Source organism: Solea senegalensis, linkage group LG13, assembly GCF_019176455.1.
Source record: "Solea senegalensis isolate Sse05_10M linkage group LG13, IFAPA_SoseM_1, whole genome shotgun sequence".
Taxonomy (NCBI): Eukaryota; Metazoa; Chordata; class Actinopteri; order Pleuronectiformes; family Soleidae; genus Solea; species Solea senegalensis.
The window spans coordinates 22,302,773-22,324,690 of NC_058033.1; the positions used below are offsets into that span (position 1 = coordinate 22,302,773).

At 43.9% G+C, this 21,918-nt stretch overlaps 2 protein-coding genes across 2 annotated transcripts in view; one reads left to right on the forward strand and one right to left on the reverse strand.

The window, feature by feature from the left end:
* ppm1e (protein phosphatase, Mg2+/Mn2+ dependent, 1E) overlaps nt 1-14,891 on the reverse strand; it is a 31,104-nt gene extending 16,213 nt beyond the window's left edge. Inside the window, exons 1-2 of the mRNA XM_044042682.1 lie at nt 14,712-14,891; nt 14,425-14,618 (exon numbers count right to left, since the gene is read on the reverse strand). Coding sequence (XP_043898617.1) covers nt 14,425-14,609 — 185 coding nt within the window. The 5' untranslated portion in view covers nt 14,610-14,618; nt 14,712-14,891. The remainder of the gene's footprint in view (nt 1-14,424; nt 14,619-14,711) is intronic.
* An 890-nt stretch (nt 14,892-15,781) lies between these two features.
* On the forward strand, nt 15,782-20,991 carry smg8 (SMG8 nonsense mediated mRNA decay factor). The gene is made up of 5 exons (XM_044042713.1): nt 15,782-16,461; nt 17,052-17,955; nt 18,323-18,468; nt 18,898-19,776; nt 20,310-20,991. Exons 1-5 carry the CDS (start codon nt 15,853-15,855, stop codon nt 20,520-20,522), a joined length of 2,751 nt encoding a protein of 916 aa, XP_043898648.1. The 5' UTR covers nt 15,782-15,852; the 3' UTR covers nt 20,523-20,991.
* Nucleotides 20,992-21,918: the final 927 nt, after the last annotated feature.

Genomic DNA, 21,918 nt, shown 5'->3' on the forward strand with positions numbered 1-21,918 from the left:
AATACTTAAAATGTGTGATTAATCGCGAGTTAACTATTACATTAATGCGATTAATCACGATTAAATATTTTAATCATTTGACAGCACTAATAAAAATAGTTGGTAAAAAATACTATTGCAGCATAAAGTCAAGAGTTTTGATAATATTATGAGGTAGATGATATTTGATCTACAGTGTTAAAGTTTTAACTATTAAATCAAAATGTATTGCTAGCTTACTGGTAAACCACTTTATTAAAGAAGCTATCTTATCGTGGTGCCAGCTAACCGCAAATGTGACGCTGTTTCTTCTGCCTCCTACTGGACGCTTTTATGTCACCACACAAGATTTCACACATCAGTATTAAAATGTTTTGAAGACCTTTCCGTTAGTTCAGCTAACTTTCTACATATCTGTGTTTTTTGTCATCTTATTTAACCTGAAAAACGCCATGCACGCCGTCCACTGTGTGAACGTATTTTCACACCAGTGAAACACTTGTGGAAAGTCTTTGTTTATGTGTAAATCTTGTACAAAGACATCATATGAAGAAAGTCACAAAAATACAGCAGCATATTGCAAAGTGCCCAAAATTTCCACTCCAGGCAAATTATCCCAAATTTCCAGGTTATTCTCATTAATTCCTAAGATTCCTGCCCAGTTGCAACCCTAATTGTATCACATACCAACACAGAAAGGCCAAAGACTTTGTCAAATAGGAGCCTCTTCATGTTGACTCCGTCTTATCGTGAACATCTGTTTTAACCGAGTATTAAACTGCTTATCAAGTTAAACCCAAAGCACAGAAAGCAGCTGCTGTAAAACCCCTCTCTTAAATAAAGGTAGCCCTGATCCCATAATACTTGACAAACATGAATAAAAATTCCAAATCCTTGACTCTGTAATTACGAATGTGAGAAATCTGCTCATTTTATTACATAATATCACCAGTTTATTTCAGAGTAGCTCAGCGTTGAACAGCTTTATTCAGTTAGAACTGACAAATGTGTGTCAGGACAAAGTCATTTAAGTCAAAACAACTTAAAACTATAATATAGTTTTACACCAGGATTCTGCCTTTTCCCCTCTATCTCCACAACCTTTTCACACTCGTGTGCAATGACTGGTTGAAATAAAATCCCACTTAGTGACCTCACTGCATTGGTCATGCTGCTTCTCCGATTCAGATAATTTAATAAGTTGATGTGTGGCTGTTTATCAACGTGCCTCTGCCTCCCCCCTGCTCAGCGAAAAAAAAATCATTTTTCAAGGTCAGACAGGTAGGGAGCTATTCTGGACTTTAATGTGAGCTGAACTGCTTTGCATTCCGCTCATGTGCCAGAGACATATGACTCATCATTTGAATTATGGGGCACAAAAGACGCCCAGCAGCAGCAGCGATGGCAGACTGCAAAAGCTTCTGCGTGAAAAGTGTCTGTCCATAACGCTGCAAGAGGGAAAAAGGAGGACACTGCAATTTTTGAAGGTCACTGCTCTTCCAAATATGGGGCCTCTCCAGAGCTGAAGTTAATTAAGGCACCTGTTTTAGAGACATCATTGTGAGTCAGTGCTGAAATGACTGAAAAGAGATTCCTCCATATTCTACAGTCCAGTTACAAACATGACACACGTCGTGTCTGTGCTGCTGCAACTTAAATCCCCACTGATTTACTCGTCACTTCTGCAACGTAAAATACATTCAAATTGCTTCATGTATGCTTAAGAAATATATTAAAATAAAAACGTAACTCATTATAAAACTATTCATGAATCAGCCACTTATTTTCAGATGTATCGTTTATTCACAGCCTTTCCTGTATATATATTATAATTAAATGTCATGCTGATATGCTGTAAAACACAGAAATGCATGGGTTACACTTCAGTAATTGGCCCAAAATCAATAATGACCAACTCCCAACACACAATGGTCACATGACGACAACAAATCCACTGAGGACGACGGCTTAATGTGAGCGAGTGAACTCTCCAGAGAGTTAAACTGGTGAATCATCATCAAGTAACAACTGCTGCTCTAATGAGCTGATCTATTACGTCCATACGTCCACGGGGGAATTGAAGGAAACACATGAGAAAATAACTGTAAACGCACTGCGCGAGTCAATTCAACTACAATGTAGAAAACACAATCTAACAATCTAATCTAACTGAATATAATCCATGGAGTGTAACATCAGTTGCAAAACAAACTTATTTGAGCATCACCGTTAGTTCACATACTTCATCGTCTATTTTCATCTAAACGGGAACATCATTTACAAAAATACACCCTCTAATGCAGGGCTCGCAAACTCAAATCACCTATAAAAAAATATACATTAAGTGGATCAGTTTGAGACCTCTGGTCTGAATCAAGGATCTCAAACTCAAACGACATGGGGGCCGCTGAGTCTAGTCTGGCCAGTAGGGGGCGGTTAAGTTAAAAAAGCATTTATTCAGTAGGTGTGGACGATATGAGTTTAAAATTATACAACAATAGCCCATCATTATATTGCAATAGCTTAGTTTGTGGCTATAGTTCACAGAATTTCAAAATAAAAGTTTGTTTTCAATATCAATGTATAGTTCACAATAAAAAAAACAAATTTATGATGCAAAATAAATGAGTTTGACACCACTGCACTAATGACCGCTGCTGTAATGACATGCGTGTTTACAGAGATGGCCAAACACTGATCACACACACACACAGACACACACGTCGTCATTGTTTCAATTATCAATGGCGTATAATATGAAAATAAAGAGCTGTTTTTATAACTCCTAACACCTGCTGGTGAAACAAATGTTCACTTCTCATCATCACACGCTGCTGTGGGGAATTTCCTCAGAATACAGGCAATAAAAACTCAACTCTCCGGCTTCCACATTTTCACAGATAAATGTTGAACGACACTGAGGATTTGACAAGATGGCTGCTGATGTCAGTGTGTGTGTGTGTGTGTGTGCAGTTTGCATATTCCCTCTGTATTTGCATGCTTGTCCTCTGGGTGCTCTGCTTTCCTCCTGCAGCTGCAGTGAACAAGAGAATCTAAAATACACACCACTGTGAGTTTCTGTTGTCAGTCCACCGCTCTCCACGGTGCTGACGTGCTGATGAAGACACGCCTGCATGGCTGTATTCAGCATCTATGTGTTGAAACGTGCAGATTTTATACTTTATCGTGTTCAACACCTGTCATCATGCCAGAGGTGGAAAGTAATGAATTACATTTACTGATGTTACTGTCATTGAGTAGGTTTTTTTGTGTACTTGTACTTTTTAAAGTTGGTCTGATGACCGGTGAATGAATGATGACAGGTGAATTGGCGTTCATTAAGGTCCCTGAGCGAGTGACATTTGTGACCTTTGACCCATTATGTGTTTACATATTTTGTCAGCTCTTTAATTTGTAAATTGACACGACACAAGAAAGAGCCAGTACTTTTACTTGTACTTAAGTCAAATCTGATCAAAAATAGTGTACTTTTAGTAGAATATTTTCTTTCTCCTTCTGGCTTTCAGCTGTGTTTTCAAACAAATACAATCTGTGTCCAGACTAGAAGTTCAGCTCTGAATCAGAAGTCACACATGTTGCTGCTGTGTAAGCAAAGCTCTTCTTTCACAGCTGATCGTGAATCCTCATAGACCATCACAGAAAGAGTAGGAACAGTTCTTCTTCCTCCACCTTGGAGGGAAAAATAAAATGTAAATTTTCAAACTTGTCTTCAAGGTCAAGTGTTTGAGAAAAGCTGACATCTAGTGGTGAGACTGCAGATTGCACCCTCAGGGAACCACAGAGGCCTCATTACACTGCACCAGAGGGCATGTTGATCTCCTTCAGCTTCAGAACATAGCAGCACAAGATGGTGGCCTCCATAGAGCAAGACCCTTTCCCTGAGTCAAATTTAGTCTAAAATCAAAAACAAACAGATTTTTAACACAATAAAACCTCTAAGACCCAACAAAGGCTGACTTACTTCACATCACTGAAGGTATCGGATGTTACACAAAAGTCTTTAAACACGGTTACAATTACATACAACTCAGTGCCCACTGACTAATTCCTGCAGATTTTTAATCTCACTGGTGTCAAATCTAATGTGGTACAATTACATTGATTATCATTAAATAACATCAAGTAAAGTCATTTCTGTCTACAGCACAAATCAGTGACACTGTGGCCAGGTCACATTAGTCTACTGCAGGCTCAGCTGCCAGAGCTGGTGGAGGGCAGTGCTGCCATCAGTGATAATCCCAGCGAGACACTCTGATTAAGGGATTATTCCAGCAACTAATTTCAAAGGGATAGACCAGAACAGCAAAGAAACATGCGAGTACAGTAGAAACACCCAAACAAGTTGACGAGAAGTTTTCCCACACACAGCAGCACAGCCTCAACATTCACAGAAAACCCCCTGTTTTTTTTGATTTAAATGAAACCAGGCTGACAGTAAAGTCTGAAACAGCCTCACTTTTCAGAGGTGCTCTAGAAAGCTATACCGTTACTCTGCCGAGGTCTCAGTGGACGTGGATCTCCAGGGAGATCAAATCTCCTGGCCTCACGTTGCTCTGATTACAGACTGAAACGCCAGTGGACAGACAGATGGTGAAGCTCGGGGAAAAGTAGGACTTTCAAAAAACGCACTTTCTGTGCTGTTGACTTTAGTTACAGAGACGCTCGGCCTGTTCACAGCCACACGTGGAGCTTTGTGTGTGTGTGAGTGTGTTTTTTTATTTAGGTGAACTTGACTGTGCCTTAAACTGCTGATCTACTGGGACTTTTATACACAAACATCTCTCCAAAAAAAGAGAATATATCCAGTGGGCGGTGGATGCCTTGTAGATGCCAGCGGTCAGAGGAAAATACCAGAGTTGTTCAAAAAGACAGAAAGGCAGAAGAAGCACCCAAGGTCATCGAAAAGTCACAACACATCAAACCAGGAAGCAGATGAAAACAGCAGAAAACCACATTGGGTCCCACTCTTCCTGTGTACCTAATAAAGTGAGCGCATACATCCAGCAGCATCCATTTCCAATGAAACTAGTTCAGCTCAGAAGGAGGTCACTTCATTCTGAGACAGTCCAAGTGGGACTGAAGTGGTCTCATTTGTCTGCTGTAAAGTGGTGGCATTTATGTTCTGTTCTCACTGCAGATGGAAACTCATCTGGTTCACGGCTTTAATCTGAATCACTGCTGTAGTAATAATTCAGTCTGCTGCGGCGCTGACCTTTGATGTTCTTAATATCGTCAGCTGTTGCTCGAGAAGAGATGACTCCATGAATGCAGCTTCATCCTGCTCACTAAAGATCTTATTATGAACCACAAGGTCGTTTACCTTTGTTGGATGTCATTTTCCATCGGTCTCGTCTTTTATTTTCTGTCACTGTCGACTCTCAAGCGTCTCAAAAATATTTTTTAAAAAAGGAAAGGAAATCATTCTCCATGTTATCACAGCACTTCCAACCTTTAATACTGTTTTTCATTTTTTATATTATATTTTAAAGGAATTATGTGGCATTAGGGAAACATGAACATTCTCGAGTTCATTAGCCTGTTGAAGTGCTCGCGACGGTGGCTCAGCGGGAGAGCAAGTCTCCTTCCAACCAGAAGGTCGAGAGTTGATTCCCGTGTCTACGAATCGACATGCAAACGTGTCAATGGGGCAAAGACACTTAACCCCCAAGCAGCAGCAGCAGCAGCAGCAGCAGCAGCAGCATGGAGAGAATGTGTGTGAAAGACGTGAGATAGAAAAGGCCAAACAAGATTTCGAAACGAGGAACCTAATGTCTCCCTTCAGATTATCATTATTATTATTTATGTGGCTTTGCGGTCATTTTTGAGGTGGTTCAAAACTCTGGACACTTGGCATGGAGGTCAGGTGTGGCGAAAATGTGATGTCATCATAGCACTCTGACCCGTGATTTGCAGCAGAGCTCTATAGCGCCACCTAAAGATTGGCAAATTATGACCATTCGTCACCAAGTAGGAAGTGCCCTACAACTTTGCCATACATTGACTGATTACCTCGAAACATCACGTGTGGCACAAGAGGCCGACCCTCAACACGTATACTTTACAATTATTATCATTATTACTATTATTATTATTATTACCATTAATGTAATTATTATTATTATTACCATTATTCTGTGGCTTTACTGTCATTTTTACAGCGAGATTAGTGAGATTGGATGCACTGGTAGATTTTGTGTCCTTTGGACAGAGCAAGGTCATCTAAGAACTCTATGTGCCAGAGCAGTCTTTCTCAATCCTGGTCCTCGGGACATGTTTTAGATTCTAAAGGAAGCTAACGATGAGCTGCTCACATTTAACAAACAGATTTGACAGTGGTATCATTCTTCGCTCCAAACTCTGAGCAATTTTACCAAAAACGCTGGCTTTCAGCTCCTGATATAGCTCCACCTCGGAGCAGATGTGGACATCAGGGTGGACAGCAGGGTGTTACACACTTTGTTACAGACTCACTTCCATGACTACATAAGTAGATGTTTTTCGCCGTGTAATTGGAGCCCATGTCAGCACCGCACAGTCCTACACTGCTGTGCTGCAGTGTGTGAATTCCCATACAAACCCTTGTATTAGTGGCTTTTTCCACATTTCTCAGACCAGAACCAGGACCTGAGCTGGACCAGGTCCAAAGTATATAGACTTTTACTTTTACTGCAGGTGTCAGAACCTGAAAAATCAAACTCTGTGTGCTCGAGATTAACTATGACCACGTGGTGCACTATAAACCACATTTATAATTATAGGTAATTATCCTTCAATTTAATGACACAGAATATTCACACAGAAACGTAATTATTTAGAAAATGACAATCTTCTGGTTACAGTATATTTGCTGATTTAATAGGAGGAAATGTTTTGTAGTAATGAGGATTTGATTCCGTTCATTATGTTTTAATAATATTGTGTATCTAGTCTCTGTGGAGACTGTTTTACATTTGTAATATGATTTATTGCTCATAATGTTCTCGCTGACTATTAATTAATCTGTCTTTAGTCTGCACAGATTACTCTAATTCACCACAGCTGAAATGGTCACCAGAGACGCATTATGTTATGTGTGAAACAGCCCCTGTGGAGTGGGGGGTGGGGGAGGGGGGAGTATGTGGGCACAAGTGGACATTACTGCTGTTATTCACTTCAGTGTTTCCTCTCTGTGGCGCAGCATCCTAATTTGCCGGAACGGCCCGAGGGAAGTCCTCGTTAACAAAAACCCTCGAGGAGTTTGTGATCGTTCCAAACAAAGCAGGTTTCGTCCTTGAAGCAGAGGACGTGAGTCGTGAGAGACAGACAGACAGACAGACAGACAGGACATTGATGAATACGACGGTGCGACAGGTGTACAACGGTCAAATCAAATATCTATGTCACGTAGCTCGAGCAAATTATTGACGACAGTGTGAAGGTGATCATCTCCAGAAATTATGAGAGAGATTATATTAGAAGAAGAAGGAGAAGAAGAAGAAAGCTTCTAGCATAAAGCAAAATGTGGAGTGGCGACCTGTCCAGGATGTACAGTACCCCGCATTTTGCTATATGTCTGATGGGTTTGACTCCAGCTTTCTTCTTCTTCTTCTGCTCATAATATAATCTTTCTCATAATTTCTAGAGATGATGACCTCCACACTGTCATCAGTCAGTTGCTCGAGCAGCATCATGCAGTCGGTGATAATTGACAGTAACCTGACATAGATATTTTATTTCCTCTGAGTAAATAACCGCTGCTTTTCCACGACATGGTCCCGGTGCGACTCGGCTCCCTTGGCTTGGCTAAATGTCCTCGACGCAACGTTTGTTCGGACAACACAGCGACCACAGGAGCCACGCTCCGTCGCATTTGTACCACGATACAACACGTACAGCAGACACGAAACCTACAGAACCACAGCACCACCGTCCATCTCGACGGGATCCTGAGTCAATATGACTCGCTCATAGACATACTCGGATTCTTATACTCATACTCGGATTCAAGTTGTCCAGCTCTCAGTCGGGCTACGGCCTTAGCTCGATTAAACTGTGCATGTAAACGTACGGACTCATTCTAAAATAATGGACATTTAAACCTGTAACTCTCAGTGTCCTGGTGTGATGACGACGTGAGGACGAGCAGTGATCACTGACGCTGGGATGAAGATGAAGGGAAATCTGAAATAATGTTTTTTTTATAAATCTTCCTGCGTGAAATCCTCTGAACATATGCGTCTCCGTGGCTCAAGGACACGGACATTTGTCGCCGGTCTGGAAGCAGACTGTCGGTATGAGTGTGTGTTTGTGTGGTGGCCAGCATCCTACACGGCTGTCTACTGTAGCTGTGTAATGATAGTCGGAGGCAGCAGCGCGGGTGATTCATCCCAACGTGTCATTAGTTTGTCTCTGGGTTGAACAGCTAATAATAGACTTCAGCGAGAGGAGAGAACCCCTCTGTGTGTGAATGTGTGTGTTAACGGGGGGGGGAGGGGGGGGTGAAGCACTCCGTGTGCTCCAAGGAGCTGGGGGAGTGTGGACAGACCATGCACACACACATGTGTGTTAAAAATTGTGATCCATTTCCCTGCAGGCAGCTGGGAGTCACATCTTTAAAAGAACAGGATGCTGTTGGTCTCCTCCCCCCCGAAGACCATGTGATGTGATTTGAAATGTATGTGTGTGTGTGTGTGTGTCCTCGAGGGTTCACTGTGAAGTGCTGCGCGACTCCAAACACTCAAAAATACACATGTTTGAGTGATAAACCGATATAGACACACTGCTGCTGCTGCTGCTGCTGCTGCTGCTGCTGCTGCTGATGCTTCTGCTGCTACCGCCGCCTGATGTCAAACTGAGGCGTTTTTGATCATTAAATCATAATGTAGTAAAAACAATCCTGCTGGGTTAATTACATTCTCCACTCAGGAGAGTTTTTCCCACCACAGTCCTATGTGTGTGTGTGTGATTTAACAAATTTGTGACTCGCGCTTTGACAATCAACCAATCAACGACTTCCACGAGGCTACACCTTCCCTCATGTGTCACGGGGAGAACACGTTGACTGTAATTCAACTCAACATCTCTGCTTTCACCGCGTGCATGTGTTCGCGAGTCCAAACAGCGACGAGGCAGAAGTGTGTTGGCGTGGAGAGGCACAGAGGTGATGAACGAGGACGCTAACAGACAAATGACGTGACCTTCACAGTCACCGCAGCGCCACTTGTGACATTTTTTTTCCACTGCGGTTTATGTTGGTTTTCCACTACAAAATAGTACCTACTCAAAGTGGGCGGAGTCTCCACTGCATGAAACTGCCGTGACGTTGTTTTACACACACACACACACACAAACGAGTGACTTGTAAAGCAGTTGTTTTCAGTGTAACTGAATCATTAGAATCATTAGAATCATTTCATTAAAAGTATGTGTTCAGTACTTCCTCCATAACTGCAGCGCAGACTCCGTCTAACACTGAAATACAGCCGCTCACGCTAAATCCACCAGACTCCTCTGTTAAATATTGAGATTTTAGACATTTTGTCACGATCACACGCTCCTCCACCTTTATTATTGTTGTGGGTTTCCTCCGTACAGCTCTCTCTCCTCTCTGCAGGAGGCGTGGCTGACCTACTTCCACTGAGGACGCTGGCGATCAGCAACACCTGCGGCGGCTCCTCCTCACCTGCTCCTGATGAACAATCAGGAGGCTTCTAAAACCTTTACTGTCCCAGTCACCAGCGTCAGATTGTTCTTGCTCTACCAGTGGTAACGTCTCAGGTCGCCACGATTTACCAACATCCATCACCACCGTTGGAACTCCGTCTGTCTCCATTCACCATTGTGAGTCTGTTCCTTTCTGGACTTCTCTGCTCACCAATCAGTGGCCGGCAGTCTGACGACATCACGCAGAATAGCGCCTCAGCCGGTGGAACCTTGCCAGAGCAGATACCTGGTACCAGGTGCTTTGCTAGTGGAAACGCGATTCAACCACGCCGTGCCGTGCCGAGGCGAGCCCGTGGAAATTAGTGCTCACGTGTCACAGATCTGTGCCACAGGTGCACCCTTGGTAAATTGCAGTGGGAATAATACACAATTCCTAATATGACGACTCATGCTCTGGCTGATTCACTGTAGAAACACGGCAGTGCAAGATGGCCGCCTTCATAAGCAAGGCTCTTACCTAAAGTACATATTATTATTATTATTATTATTATTATTATTATTATTATTATCATTATTATTATTATTAGAAAAAGCATTAGTGTTTTGGTTTTACTTCACTGTTTTCATTGTGTCTCAGAACAGGGATGCGACCTAATGTCACAGCAGCCTTGAATTATCAATTATTTTGACTGTAATCCCTGGTTTGCACGTTACCTGAGATAAATAATAATAATAATAATAATCCCAGTGAGACCCACGCAGTGACGCTTACAAAATGTACATTCAGGAAAAACTCTGCTGCTCTTTATCAAACACCACACACATTCTGTGAAACACTCAGAGGAACAAACTGTCACATTAGCAGCTCAATATTCCACAGGATCAAAGACAGAGTGAAACATTGTGTCTATTAAAAGAAGGATATGTTGCTGTGTGACTGATTTCGTGCCCTCGGGGTTCAGCAACAACAACCCTGACCTCTCCAGCTCTACAGAGACTTTTAGCCTCATTAATCTCAGTGTTTTATTGTCTTTACTGTCGTCGCTCTCAGCCTCAGGTAAACTCACAGCAGGAGTTTACTCCACAGGGGAAACAAATAAACTTGACAAAGGTTGGCTGCACGTCATTCCTCGCGTCATCTTCTTTGTTAAGTTGTTTTCCATGATCGCCAGACACAATCTCATTATGACCTTCTTGTTTGTGAGGACAGTTTTAGTTTTGTTTGTATAAAGTGGGAGATGGTTTTTGATGACCAATGATAGTGATGAGTTAAGTTAAGAGACAAGGTTCAGCGTCACAGGTCTGATGCGTACAGTTCAGAGGTGTCAAACTCAAATGACCTGGGGGCCAATGAGCATCTAGTCTAGTCAAGAGGGGGCCGGTCTAGAGGAAAAAAAAATACCATTCAGTTGTGGGTGGGCAATATGTGCTTAAAATTATAATTATAATATTTTCATGATGATATTTCACAGAATTTCAAAGGTAAAAGTACTTGTATATTACAATAAAACATGTTTATCATGCAAAATAAATCACTGCATCTAAAATGAAGCAAATAATAACCTGGACAACTGTCAGTTAAGACACCAGAAAAGCTTAGATATGTAATTTCATGTTCTATATCACCTCAGCCACACACAATGTGTTTTAGTAGTGACACAGCGACGGGTGGCCTGGTGACCCGCGGGCCGTCAGTTTGACACACCTGATCTGGTAAGGGGCAGATGTTGGCGCCTTGTTATCGAATGAGGGAACATTGAGTCTTATCCTAAGTTATCTTAACTTATGTGGCCTGGTTATATGTATATATGTGAGTAATTACATAATCTAATCTTGCCAGATAATGATCTACACATGTCCCACTCATTTATAACTAAAAAAATGAGGGGAGGGATTTTAGCACTGTGCAATGTGCAAATTTAAAACTTTAAAAATGTAGTTAGCAGAACTGTCCTGTTCAATCAAGGCAAGAAAAGATGGCACATATCAGGAGAGAAACATGGCGGCTCCTGCTGCGGTATTCAGACAAACTGCAGAACACCATTATCACTCAATACTCCTGCGCTGTTGCCATGACAACATACGTATACAGAGTATAAAGAATAAAGTGTCAAACAAACGCAGCAGAAGTGACCTTGTCAGCTGACAGTTCCACCGTCTACAGCGATGCACAGAGACCTCGGAGTGAGTGACACATGCACAGATCAGCTGTCAGCGAGCGTTTAAACCTGAGCTGAAGGTTTAGATCAGCTGTTAAAGTCAGGGCTGATAAGACAAGAAAACGTCCAAACACTTCCTCTAAATGAGAAAGAAAGACTGAGTCACACAGGAACGACAAATACAAGCGTCTCCCCACAGGTTGGGTGATACGGTCAAAAATGTTAGCATCAGTCAGCCGTTAGTCACTATATGGATATTCGATCCAGACTGGATGGAGTCCATGTACTAAATGACTGCAGGAGATTTTAGCGATCCCTGATCAGGACCTGGACAAAGAGAACTGTTCTAATGTGCTCTTAAATGCACGGTCTGATGTTTCAGCATCAACATCACAGGATAAGTAGTTGTCAGGACGCTCAGAAATTCCATCAGCGTGCAGTAGCTGCTCATGTGACGTCGTCCTGACTCTATCTTCTCCTTCACCAACGAGGTCATGGTTTTGTTTGTGAATCTGGTTCGTGCAGAGATGATCTTCTGCAGACCTTGGTTGAAACGAGTGGTTGTTACTGTGGTTATGAACCAATCTGACCATTCTCCTGTGACCTTCTGTCTTTCTCTTCTTCTCTGGACCATCGTCTTGAAAGTCCCAGTAGAAGAGAAGTTTCTGAAATATTCAGACCAGCAACAATCACGTCACGTTCAGTTAAATCCCCTGTTCTTCTACCGAGCTGCCGTGTGATTGGCCGATCAGACACTTGAAACAAAGCCACAGGCAAGTATTTGATAATAACCCTCGACTTCGTTGTTTGTGTGACTGGAAATGAACTCGCTCTGTTCTCTGACCAGACAGCACTACAAGATCCATCCTGCCACAAACACATGCTCTCTCCATCACGGCTGGAGTGCATCCTGACCTCCTCACACACACACACTCACACACACTGTGCACCGTCTTTTTCAGACATACACACACACACACACATGCGCTCTCCCTCGTCACTCAGTGGCCCAGATGAGTCTTCCACCTCGTTCTTTCCCAGCACAATTTCTGCACCTATTTTGGATTCAAAATCAGGGCAGGCAGCTCAGGGCAGAGCTCTCTGTCTCTCTCTCTCTCTGTCTCTGTCTGTCTCTCTCTCGGCTTCAGACTCATCTCAGCTTCAACACTTACTAAGTTTTTAAGACTTAAGATGCTCGAGAAATCAGTGAGGAGAGTCAAATTAAAGGCGCAGTCGAAATCTAATGGTGAGATTGCAGATTGTAACAAAGGAACGAGGATGTCCTTCACAGACCAGAGAAGATGTAACCGTTACAACCATGTAGAAACATCTCCATAACACAAGGTCTCATTTATTAATGTGTTATCCTCTAACGTTGATGTTACGTTTTTATTTATGTTTAAAAATGTGATCGTTTGGAATTAGATTTTCAAACACAAACAAAAATGAACCACAAAATCAAAAAAAAAAAAAAATCAATTTAATCATTAAAAATACCATATTCATTCATTTGTCTGAAAATACACTTTTTGTTTGCAAAGATCTGGATTTTGTTTTGGAGCGGAAGTATTCACACGTTCCCCAAGTTTTCCTGTCGACAGCCAACAAAATAACATATCTAAGGTTTTGTTAAATGTTAAAATGTTAGTAGCCAATCAGCAGGCAGCTTCCTAAGCTCCGCCCTGGTCAGAATCGTAAACAAAAAAAAAGAGGAAACATAAAGAACAAAGTGTGGGAGCAATTAAATCGTTATTGTTTTTGCAAATTGCTCAATTCGTAAAAGTGTTGTTTGAAAATGACAAAATGGACACAAATCTAATTCCATATTTTATGCTGCTATGTGTCTTGACACCAGGTAGTAAATGATATAAAAGGCATATTATATATACATAAATATATATATATAAAAAGCAATTATTACATTTATACAAACTGGTAAGAATGTGCCATTTTCTGCAAGCGAAGCCTCCTAAATGTTACAGACTGCACCTTTATCATGTCAGTGTGTGTGTGTGTGTGTGTGTGTGTGTGCTTCCTCATGAACATACCATCTCTCTGCTTCGCTGCCAGATGAAAAGCAGCCGTGTTACAACATGTCACGAGCAGCTCTTGGATTTTTTGGAATGTAACCACGGCTCTGGATTATTGAGGCTGCATCAACGTAAACCGGCCACAGTTATTTTTAGCCCGCACGACAACGGCGCTCAGCAGTGATGGTGATGGCTGCGTCCACCCCCTCCTACGCCATCACCGTGACGTCACGCTGTTACGCAAAACCAGGGGTTCACCTTTAATTTGAGTGCGCACCCCCACGAGCTCTGTGAGCGCCGGCGACACTGTGACAATGACAGTTCACGGGTGTAATAATAACAGCACACACGCTCCTCGTAACTTCTGCTTTTCATTTCCTCAAAGGTTGTTGTAGCAGAGACACTTGTCTTTAACCTGGTGCTGGACACACCCAGGCAGCGGGTGTCCTCACAGCAGCCGGAGGACGTGAAGAGAGCCCGGTCAGGGTCGCACCTGTCCGGCAGCTCAATCACAAAACACCCGCGTCTGACGCCAGAAAAACACACACACACACAAATAACAACAACAGACGAGAGAAAAGTGGACACTTAACTATTTGTAGAGATGCTGGAGACACAGGTCGAGACATTCCCCCTCCACCTCGTCCTCAGTCACCAGGTCCGACAAAGGGCGCGTGGGCACCGGGTCGCTCTCCTGCAGCGGCGTCCTCATCTCCCGAAGGAAGAGCTCCAGGAACCGGCGGAAGGTTTTCTCCTCTGCTGCAGAGCTGGCCATCATTTCTCATTCCTGGACACACAGAGACAGGGAGACAGTCAGTCTCTGCAGTTACTCACCAGGGCTGACAGGAGGAGAAGGGAACCGTTAAAAGTGCGCAAATACCGGACGAGCCGCGCCGTGGAGTACCGGTGTGCTGTGGAGGCAGCGGACTGGAGTGGATGCGTGGACCGCGGCGTCTGCGCTGATACTACACCACGGGAGCTGCTGTCACGGGCTGGACCGGGTCCCCATTCAGAGCCGAGCGGGAGCGCGCGCCGCGTGACCGGGGGATTTCGTGTGTGATCAGAGCAGTCGCTGACGTCAGAGGAGCGCGCAGGTTTTTACGCCGAGCTCAGGAGCGCGCACGCAGCCCGATGTCGTCACGATACGACGTACACAGACGTTTTCAGAAGGTGGTTTTATTCATAGACATCGTGCGTATATATATTTAATATATACATGCGTGTGTTTAAATTTATAAAAAACACAGATTTATACACTTTGGAGGAATGGGACAAAACTGTTAAAGGGCAGTTTCACCCATTTTCTTTCCCACTGTCAAGTAAAGAATACATTTAAAATGATGCTGCTGTGTTTGTTTGTTTTTTATTTATTTATTTCAGGTCTTTTACTCATAAAACTTGACAGACACACAGAAAAGAGCATTATTTTCAATGAAGGAAGTGACTTTGACGTTTTTTCTCAAGACTTCCTCTGTTGCTGTAAGACTGTACAACAAGCATTGCTCTCAGTAGACCACACATAACCAGGCTTCTTATCCCACGTGCAATATACTGTCATTTTACATATACACATATATAATAGCCCATGTTCATGTAAATATCAGGCCCACACTGTATATATCCTGGAAACTGTCTATAACGTACATTCTTTTTTAACTTTTTGATAGTATTATTGTTAATATCGTTATATAGTGTACTTTCTTGTAAATGCATGTTTATTATTTATTATCTTTATCTTTACTGTCTTGCTGCTGTGACAATGTAATACTAATACAGGACTATCTTATCTTAAGAATACTTACATTTAGCTGACATACTATGTTAGGATTTGTAATATTTTGTCTTACTTTCCTAATTCAAATCTAATAAAATTCAGAATAAATATAAAACCACAGCAAATAAAAAGAGGGAAAACCAACAACGGAACAGAATATATGAGTGTGCTGCGCCTACTCGGACCTGTCTGTGTCACGGAAGCGGAAATCGGTGCGTCAGTGTTTTTCTTCCCCTGACTAGCAAAGATGGCCGCCGGCCCCGTGAGTCTCGCGGCTCTGCTGCAGTCAGACTTCGTTGAAGACGCTTTGTACCGGGACGACGGTCTGTGTGTCGTCGGTATCTTCGGTAAAAGTAACACACCGCCGTCTTTACTGAAGGAGTCTCTGGTCAACACTCTGGCAGACAAACACATATTCCCACTGTTCGGCCGCGCGGACGAGGAAACTGCGGACAGCCACATCCAGGCTTTCTACAACCAGGAGAACCGGGTGCTGTATCTGCTGCTTTCCTCCGTTTGCGACTTCCGCCAGCTGTTGCGGGCCTGCCAGACTCTCAGCGCCGGCGCCGGACACTCCGACTCCCACGACTTCTGGGAAGGCCTGGAGAGGCAGCAGTGCCTCCACCTGCTCTACATGTTCTCCGTGTGCCATGTCCTCCTGCTCGTGCACCCGAACCAGACCTTCGACGTGACATATGACCGGCTCTTCAGGGCCCTGGACGCCCTGCGGCAGAAGGTGCTGCCTCTGATCCGATCTGTCATCAAGGATTGCCCGGTGTCCAAAGAATGGAAGGTGAACTGTCGACCCTGCCCTCCGCGCCTGCTCTTCGTCTTCCAGATGAACGGCGCTCTGAAGGTCTGTCTTTTTCCGTTAATTATTTGTGTTCTATTACAAGTAGCTAGAGCTGCAACTAACGATTATTTTCACAATTGATTAATCTGTCTCGATTAATCGTTTGGTCCATAAAATGTTGATCTATGTTTCTCAAACGTGGGAATAATGATGTTCTCAAATGTCTGTTCAGTTTTTGTGATATGGAGCAAAGAAACTAGACAAATATTCACATGTAAGAAGCTGAAAATCAGACAAAAATCACTCAAGCCGATTAATCATAACTGAGAACTGTAAGCCTTACAAGAGGAAATTTACAATGGCATATTAAACTTGAAGTCAACACTTTACCAACCCGGGGTCCCACTGTCCATGGGTCTTAGATTTATTGTACAAAATATGGCTCTGACCAACAACAACAACTAACAAATATGTCCTGATTAGTTGTCCTCTAAATATCAGAAAATGTCCCAAAATGACTTGTTTTGTGGGACAACAGTAAGCTAAAGACTCAGGTTTAGGTTATACTACATGTTAGCAATACTGCTTAGATTTTTGGACTTAATAGGTTGGAGGTATTTGTAATGAAATCTGTGTTGTTTTGTATTCTAAAGGTTTCTGCGAATGGCTCGGAGTCTGGAGGAAACCCGGACAAACCCAAAAAGCACTCTCCCAGAAGGAGGCTGCAGCACGCCTTGGAGGACCAAATTTATCGCATTTTCCGTAAAAGCAGAGTCCTGACCAACCAGAGCAGCAACTGCTTGTTCACCGTACCGGCCAACCAAGCGTTTGTGTACGTGATACCGACGGCAGACGAGGACCCGGTTGGGACATTGCTCGGTCAGCTGCGCTCCAATTGCATCATGTGCGAGCAAGACACCACCACGCTGGTGTCGGGGCCGAGGCGTTACCAGCAGGCGAGGCGTTCGGTTCGGCAGGCCAGCTGTAACGGAGACTCGGGCCTCATGTCTCTGGGCAGTCAGCTGGTGGACTGCAGCTTAAAGGAATTCCTCTGGCAGCACGTGGAGCTGGTGCTCACCAAGAAAGGCTTTGACGACAGTGTCGGTCGCAACCCACAGCCTTCGCACTTTGAGCTGCCAACCTACTCTAAGTGGGTCCAGGTTGCCTCCAGGCTCCACCAAGTCCTTATCAGTAACACGGAGGAAGAAGTCGCTGAATTGTCCACAAAGGTGCAAAGCCAGCTGAAGGTTTTGGAGGGTTTCCTTGATGCTGACACAAAGTTTTCTGAGAACAGGTGTCAGAAAGCTCTGCCACTGGCTCACAGCGCGTATCAGTCCAACCTTCCCCACAACTACACCACGACGGTGCACAAGAACCAGCTGGCACAGGCTCTGCGTGTGTACAGTCAGCACGCTCGCGGCGTGGCCTTCCAGCGATACGCGCTGCAGCTCCACGAGGACTGTTACAAATTCTGGAGCAACGGCCACCAGCTGTGTGAGGAGCGGAGCCTCACAGACCAGCACTGTGTGCACAAGTTCCACCTCCTCCCTCAGCCAGGTGAGTTATGCTGTAGTGGTGCTAATGAGGACAGAGCACGGTGATCAGGTGTATATAATACAACATAACACTCTGGAATTACCCTTGAATCACTGGCAAACATTGCACAAGTATTAAAGGGGGCGTGTATTTGCATGCGCATGGTTCACTGATGGGCTTGGGATAGTTTTACCTTTACATATCACACATTCTTACACACTGGACCTTTAATTACTAGTGGGAGACCACAGTAAAAGTTTTTGCAGATAGATAGAAAGATATATATATGTGTGTGTGTGTGTGTGTGTGTGTGTGTATATTATATACATTTCAAAAGCAGGATAAAACCAATAATAGAATGATGAAACCCAACCATTAATTCCTGCAGGAGAGAAGCCAGACATGGATCACAACCCACCCATCCTGAACCACAACAGCAGAGGGCGCTCCACCAGCTCCTGTAACTGTGGCAGGAAGCAGGCTCCTCGAGAGGATCCGTTTGACGTCCAGGCTGCCAATCATGACTTCTACCAGGTCAGAGGTCACACACTGCTCTCACGTTACGTTAACGTCACTGATGATCAATTTCATCGTTGTGCACTTTCCTTTTGTTTGTATTTGGTTGGAAATTGAATTTCCCCTTGGGGATCAATAAAGTTTTTTGAATTGAATTGAATTGAAAAAAATAATCTTTCAAAAAACAGATTTCTCATACTCCGCACAGGCCTGAAATCACAATATGAACCAAAACAATCACCAGAAAGAAATTTTCCTTGTGTTGGAAACAGTTCATGATGTATAAAGTGGCAAAATCCATCAAAACAACTGCACTTTTATATGAATTCACAATGGGTTTTTACTCAGAAATAGGTTTGCAGTCACTTAACTCAAAAACTAATTCTGTTTTCTCCCATACATTTGTTACATTAATCCCATAATGATCATAATGATCTTCTCTGACAGATGCTGGAGGACAAATGTTGTGGGAAGTTGGAGAGGATTGAGTTTCCAGTTTTCCAGCCCAGCACTCCTGACCCGGCCCCGGCCAGTAACCAGCCTCAGCGACTCCCGTCCGAGGCTGCTGCTGACACCGAGAGGCTGAAGGAGCCGAGCACAGCACAGAGCCACACGCCCGCAGACACCAGCCTGAGCCTGGCTCTCAGTCTAGGCCAGTCCACAGACAGTCTGGGTACCTATGGTGATGGAGAGGGAACCGAAACCCAAGTCCAGCAGAAGAGACCGAGCCTTGTCGATCGGCAGCCTTCGACTGTGGAGTACCTGCCTGGTATGATGCACTCTGGCTGCTCTAAGGGTCTCTTGCCCAAGTTCTCCAGCTGGTCACTGCTCAAACTGGGCCCAGCAAAGTCGTACAACTGCCACACGGGTCTGGAACAGCCAGGCTTCATCCCAGGCTCCTCCTTCCTCTTGCCGTGGGACTTGGTCATCCGCTCTCGGTCAGAGGAGGATACAGGACTGACAGAGTCGCTGGATGGCGGCTCCTCGTCGTGGCCAGCTCCCAACAAAACCCTGGTGGGAAAGCGAGGAAGCACCGGAGGTCTGGGACGGAGCCGCAGGAGGGACGACATGGCTCGTGCGTTTGTGGGGTTTGAATATGAGGACAGCAGGGGGCGACGCTTCGTTAGCTCTGGTCCTGATAAAATAGTGAAGGTGCTGGGACCAGGGGGCGCCAAGGATCCCGCCACCAGGGTGCTCAACTCTGACATGCCACTGTACATCCCGTCACCCTCTCAGGGCCGAAGCCTGAAGCCTCACTATGCCCAGTTGACCCGAGTGTTCATCGTGGTGCCTGATGCTCCGCTGGAGGTGACTCTCAACCCGCAGGTAAACAGGGTTTATTTTGTTACTTCACTTCCACAGAGTTTCTGTCTGTCTGTCTGTGTGTGTGTCTGTGCGTGCTTCCGCACTTGCTTGCACTTGCCACTATGACCAACAGAGGACGCCAGAGGCTTGTAGTGTGAATGGAGTCAAGTCTGCTGTTTTGTTTTGGTTGTAGTTGCTGCTGCAGAGCTGTTTTTCTTTCAGTAGATGGTGTTTAACACTGAGTTTGAATAGATTTGTGAGTTAAAGCTACAGTGTGTTGTTGTTATTCTGTCTCTGTTTCATCCTGTCAGGCTGTGAATGGCTGTAGACGTAGAATTCCCTTCTGAAACATGGGCGATACTTTGTGTTTTCAGTCATACTTCAACCAGTTTGCAGCCGTCTTGCTTTACTAGAGCAATGTTGCTAAAAGCTAAACGCTTCTGTGTCGCTGGGCAACACATCATCTCAATGCTGAGAAACACAGACAGTCATGTGGAGCCGATAGACTTAATCAACACTGTGAGAACTCATTAAGCCGTGGTTTATGTTCCCAGGTACAGCCCGGTCCTCCTCCCTGTCCACTCTTCCACCCCGAGCAGACGGACATCGTGTTGCCGCCTGACGGTTTCTGGGTGCTGCGGTTCCCGTACTCTTACGCCACAGACCACGGCCCGTGTTACCCGCCCAAAGAAAACCAACCGCTCAACAACTACAAGGTGCTGCGAGGCATCCTGAAGGCGGCCACGGCCAACCCTCCACCACAGTGAACTGAAAGCACTTTCCTGGACACACGCTCACTTGTCGTCTTGAGAAGACGTTTCTGTGTGTTTTCCTGCTTGTGGCAGGGTCAGGCAGTGACCTCGCTTTGTGACGTCTTTTTGACCAGAAAAATAATTATTATTTCTGTATTCAAGTGCGGTCAAGATCTTCATCTCGTAACATGCGTTTCTTTTTATATGTTTGTGTTTTAAAAGGTGAGGTTTGATTTAAGAGAGGTCAGCAGCAGCAAAGTAAGAAGCCATTAATGCAGAGCCTGAGGTGAAGGAGTCCATAATTAGGCCGGACTGATCTGGATCAGATTACAACAGCATTGTATATACGTGTGTCTGTGTGTGTGTGTGTGTGTGTGTATATACACATATCTAAAACACTGGGCTCTCAGGTTGAGCATGTTGATTTTTGTTGAGTTTTTTGTAAATGAAAATAAGAATAAATGCTGTATCAGATGTTACGAGATACCTGTGATGTGAAGGTTTCTCTTCTCCCCGACAAAGAGATGTATCACAGTGTTATTTAGCTTTGAGGTCACACGCACGTGACAGAGCAACACATGACGTGTTTAAAATGTTAATATAACGACGAATAATCGTATGATTGTGTCAGGAAAACTGAGCGCTTAGTTTAATGACAAAAATAACATCTTGAGCAGGAACCTTAAGTTCAATCGTCTTACTGAAATCCTCCTGTAGTTCAAGCTTTAATGTGGTTATTTTTTCCGTATGACTCAAAATTTTTTGTGTTTTTCCGTCTCGGTTTCAAAGAAACAACAAGGAAAAGAAACTGACAGTAAATCCCACACACACACGCGTAGCCTTCCGGAATGTTGACAATAAAAATGTAAAAGTTAATAATGAAGCTGAGGAGTGTGTTTCAAGGTCGTAAAGTCGATCAAACACTGGTCCAGTCGTTGAATGCGATTGTGTAGTAGTCTACCCACCCACACACACATTAACTAACACTTGAAATTCTACATTTAAATTTTGTTAAATGTCATTTTTATCGTCGTACGTGACGGCTAAAGATCAAATACTTCTTTTCCCATTTTAAATGGTAATTTTTTCTCACCTTTATGCTTTGTTGTCATGATTGGTTAAAATGTCCTTAATAATAAGGAGTGTTTGGAGGATGTAAGACACTTTTAGCTCTTTCAAATGTTTACACACTTCTATTCTCTTACCTGTTTATTCATCTAATACAAAAACACCTTTCATCGCTTCCGTTACTGTTGGATACACAAATACAGTTTTCTTAGACGGCCGTTTATTTGTAGTGACACCAGAAAACGCCCTGTGGAGAAAGTGTTGCCACTGACAGCTGTAAATCTGGGTGTTTGTGTCAAGCAACAACAACAACAGCAGCAGCAGCAGCAGCAGCAGCCACAAA

Excerpts from the sequence above, each read along its gene's own strand:
- smg8 (XM_044042713.1), top strand. The coding sequence starts at position 15,853 with ATGGCCGCCGGCCCCGTGAGTCTCGCGGCTCTGCTGCAGTCAGACTTC. Across the intron at positions 16,462-17,051 it reads AGATGAACGGCGCTCTGAAG|GTTTCTGCGAATGGCTCGGA; the intron begins GTCTGTCTTTTT and ends TGTATTCTAAAG. Across the intron at positions 17,956-18,322 it reads CCACCTCCTCCCTCAGCCAG|GAGAGAAGCCAGACATGGAT; the intron begins GTGAGTTATGCT and ends TAATTCCTGCAG.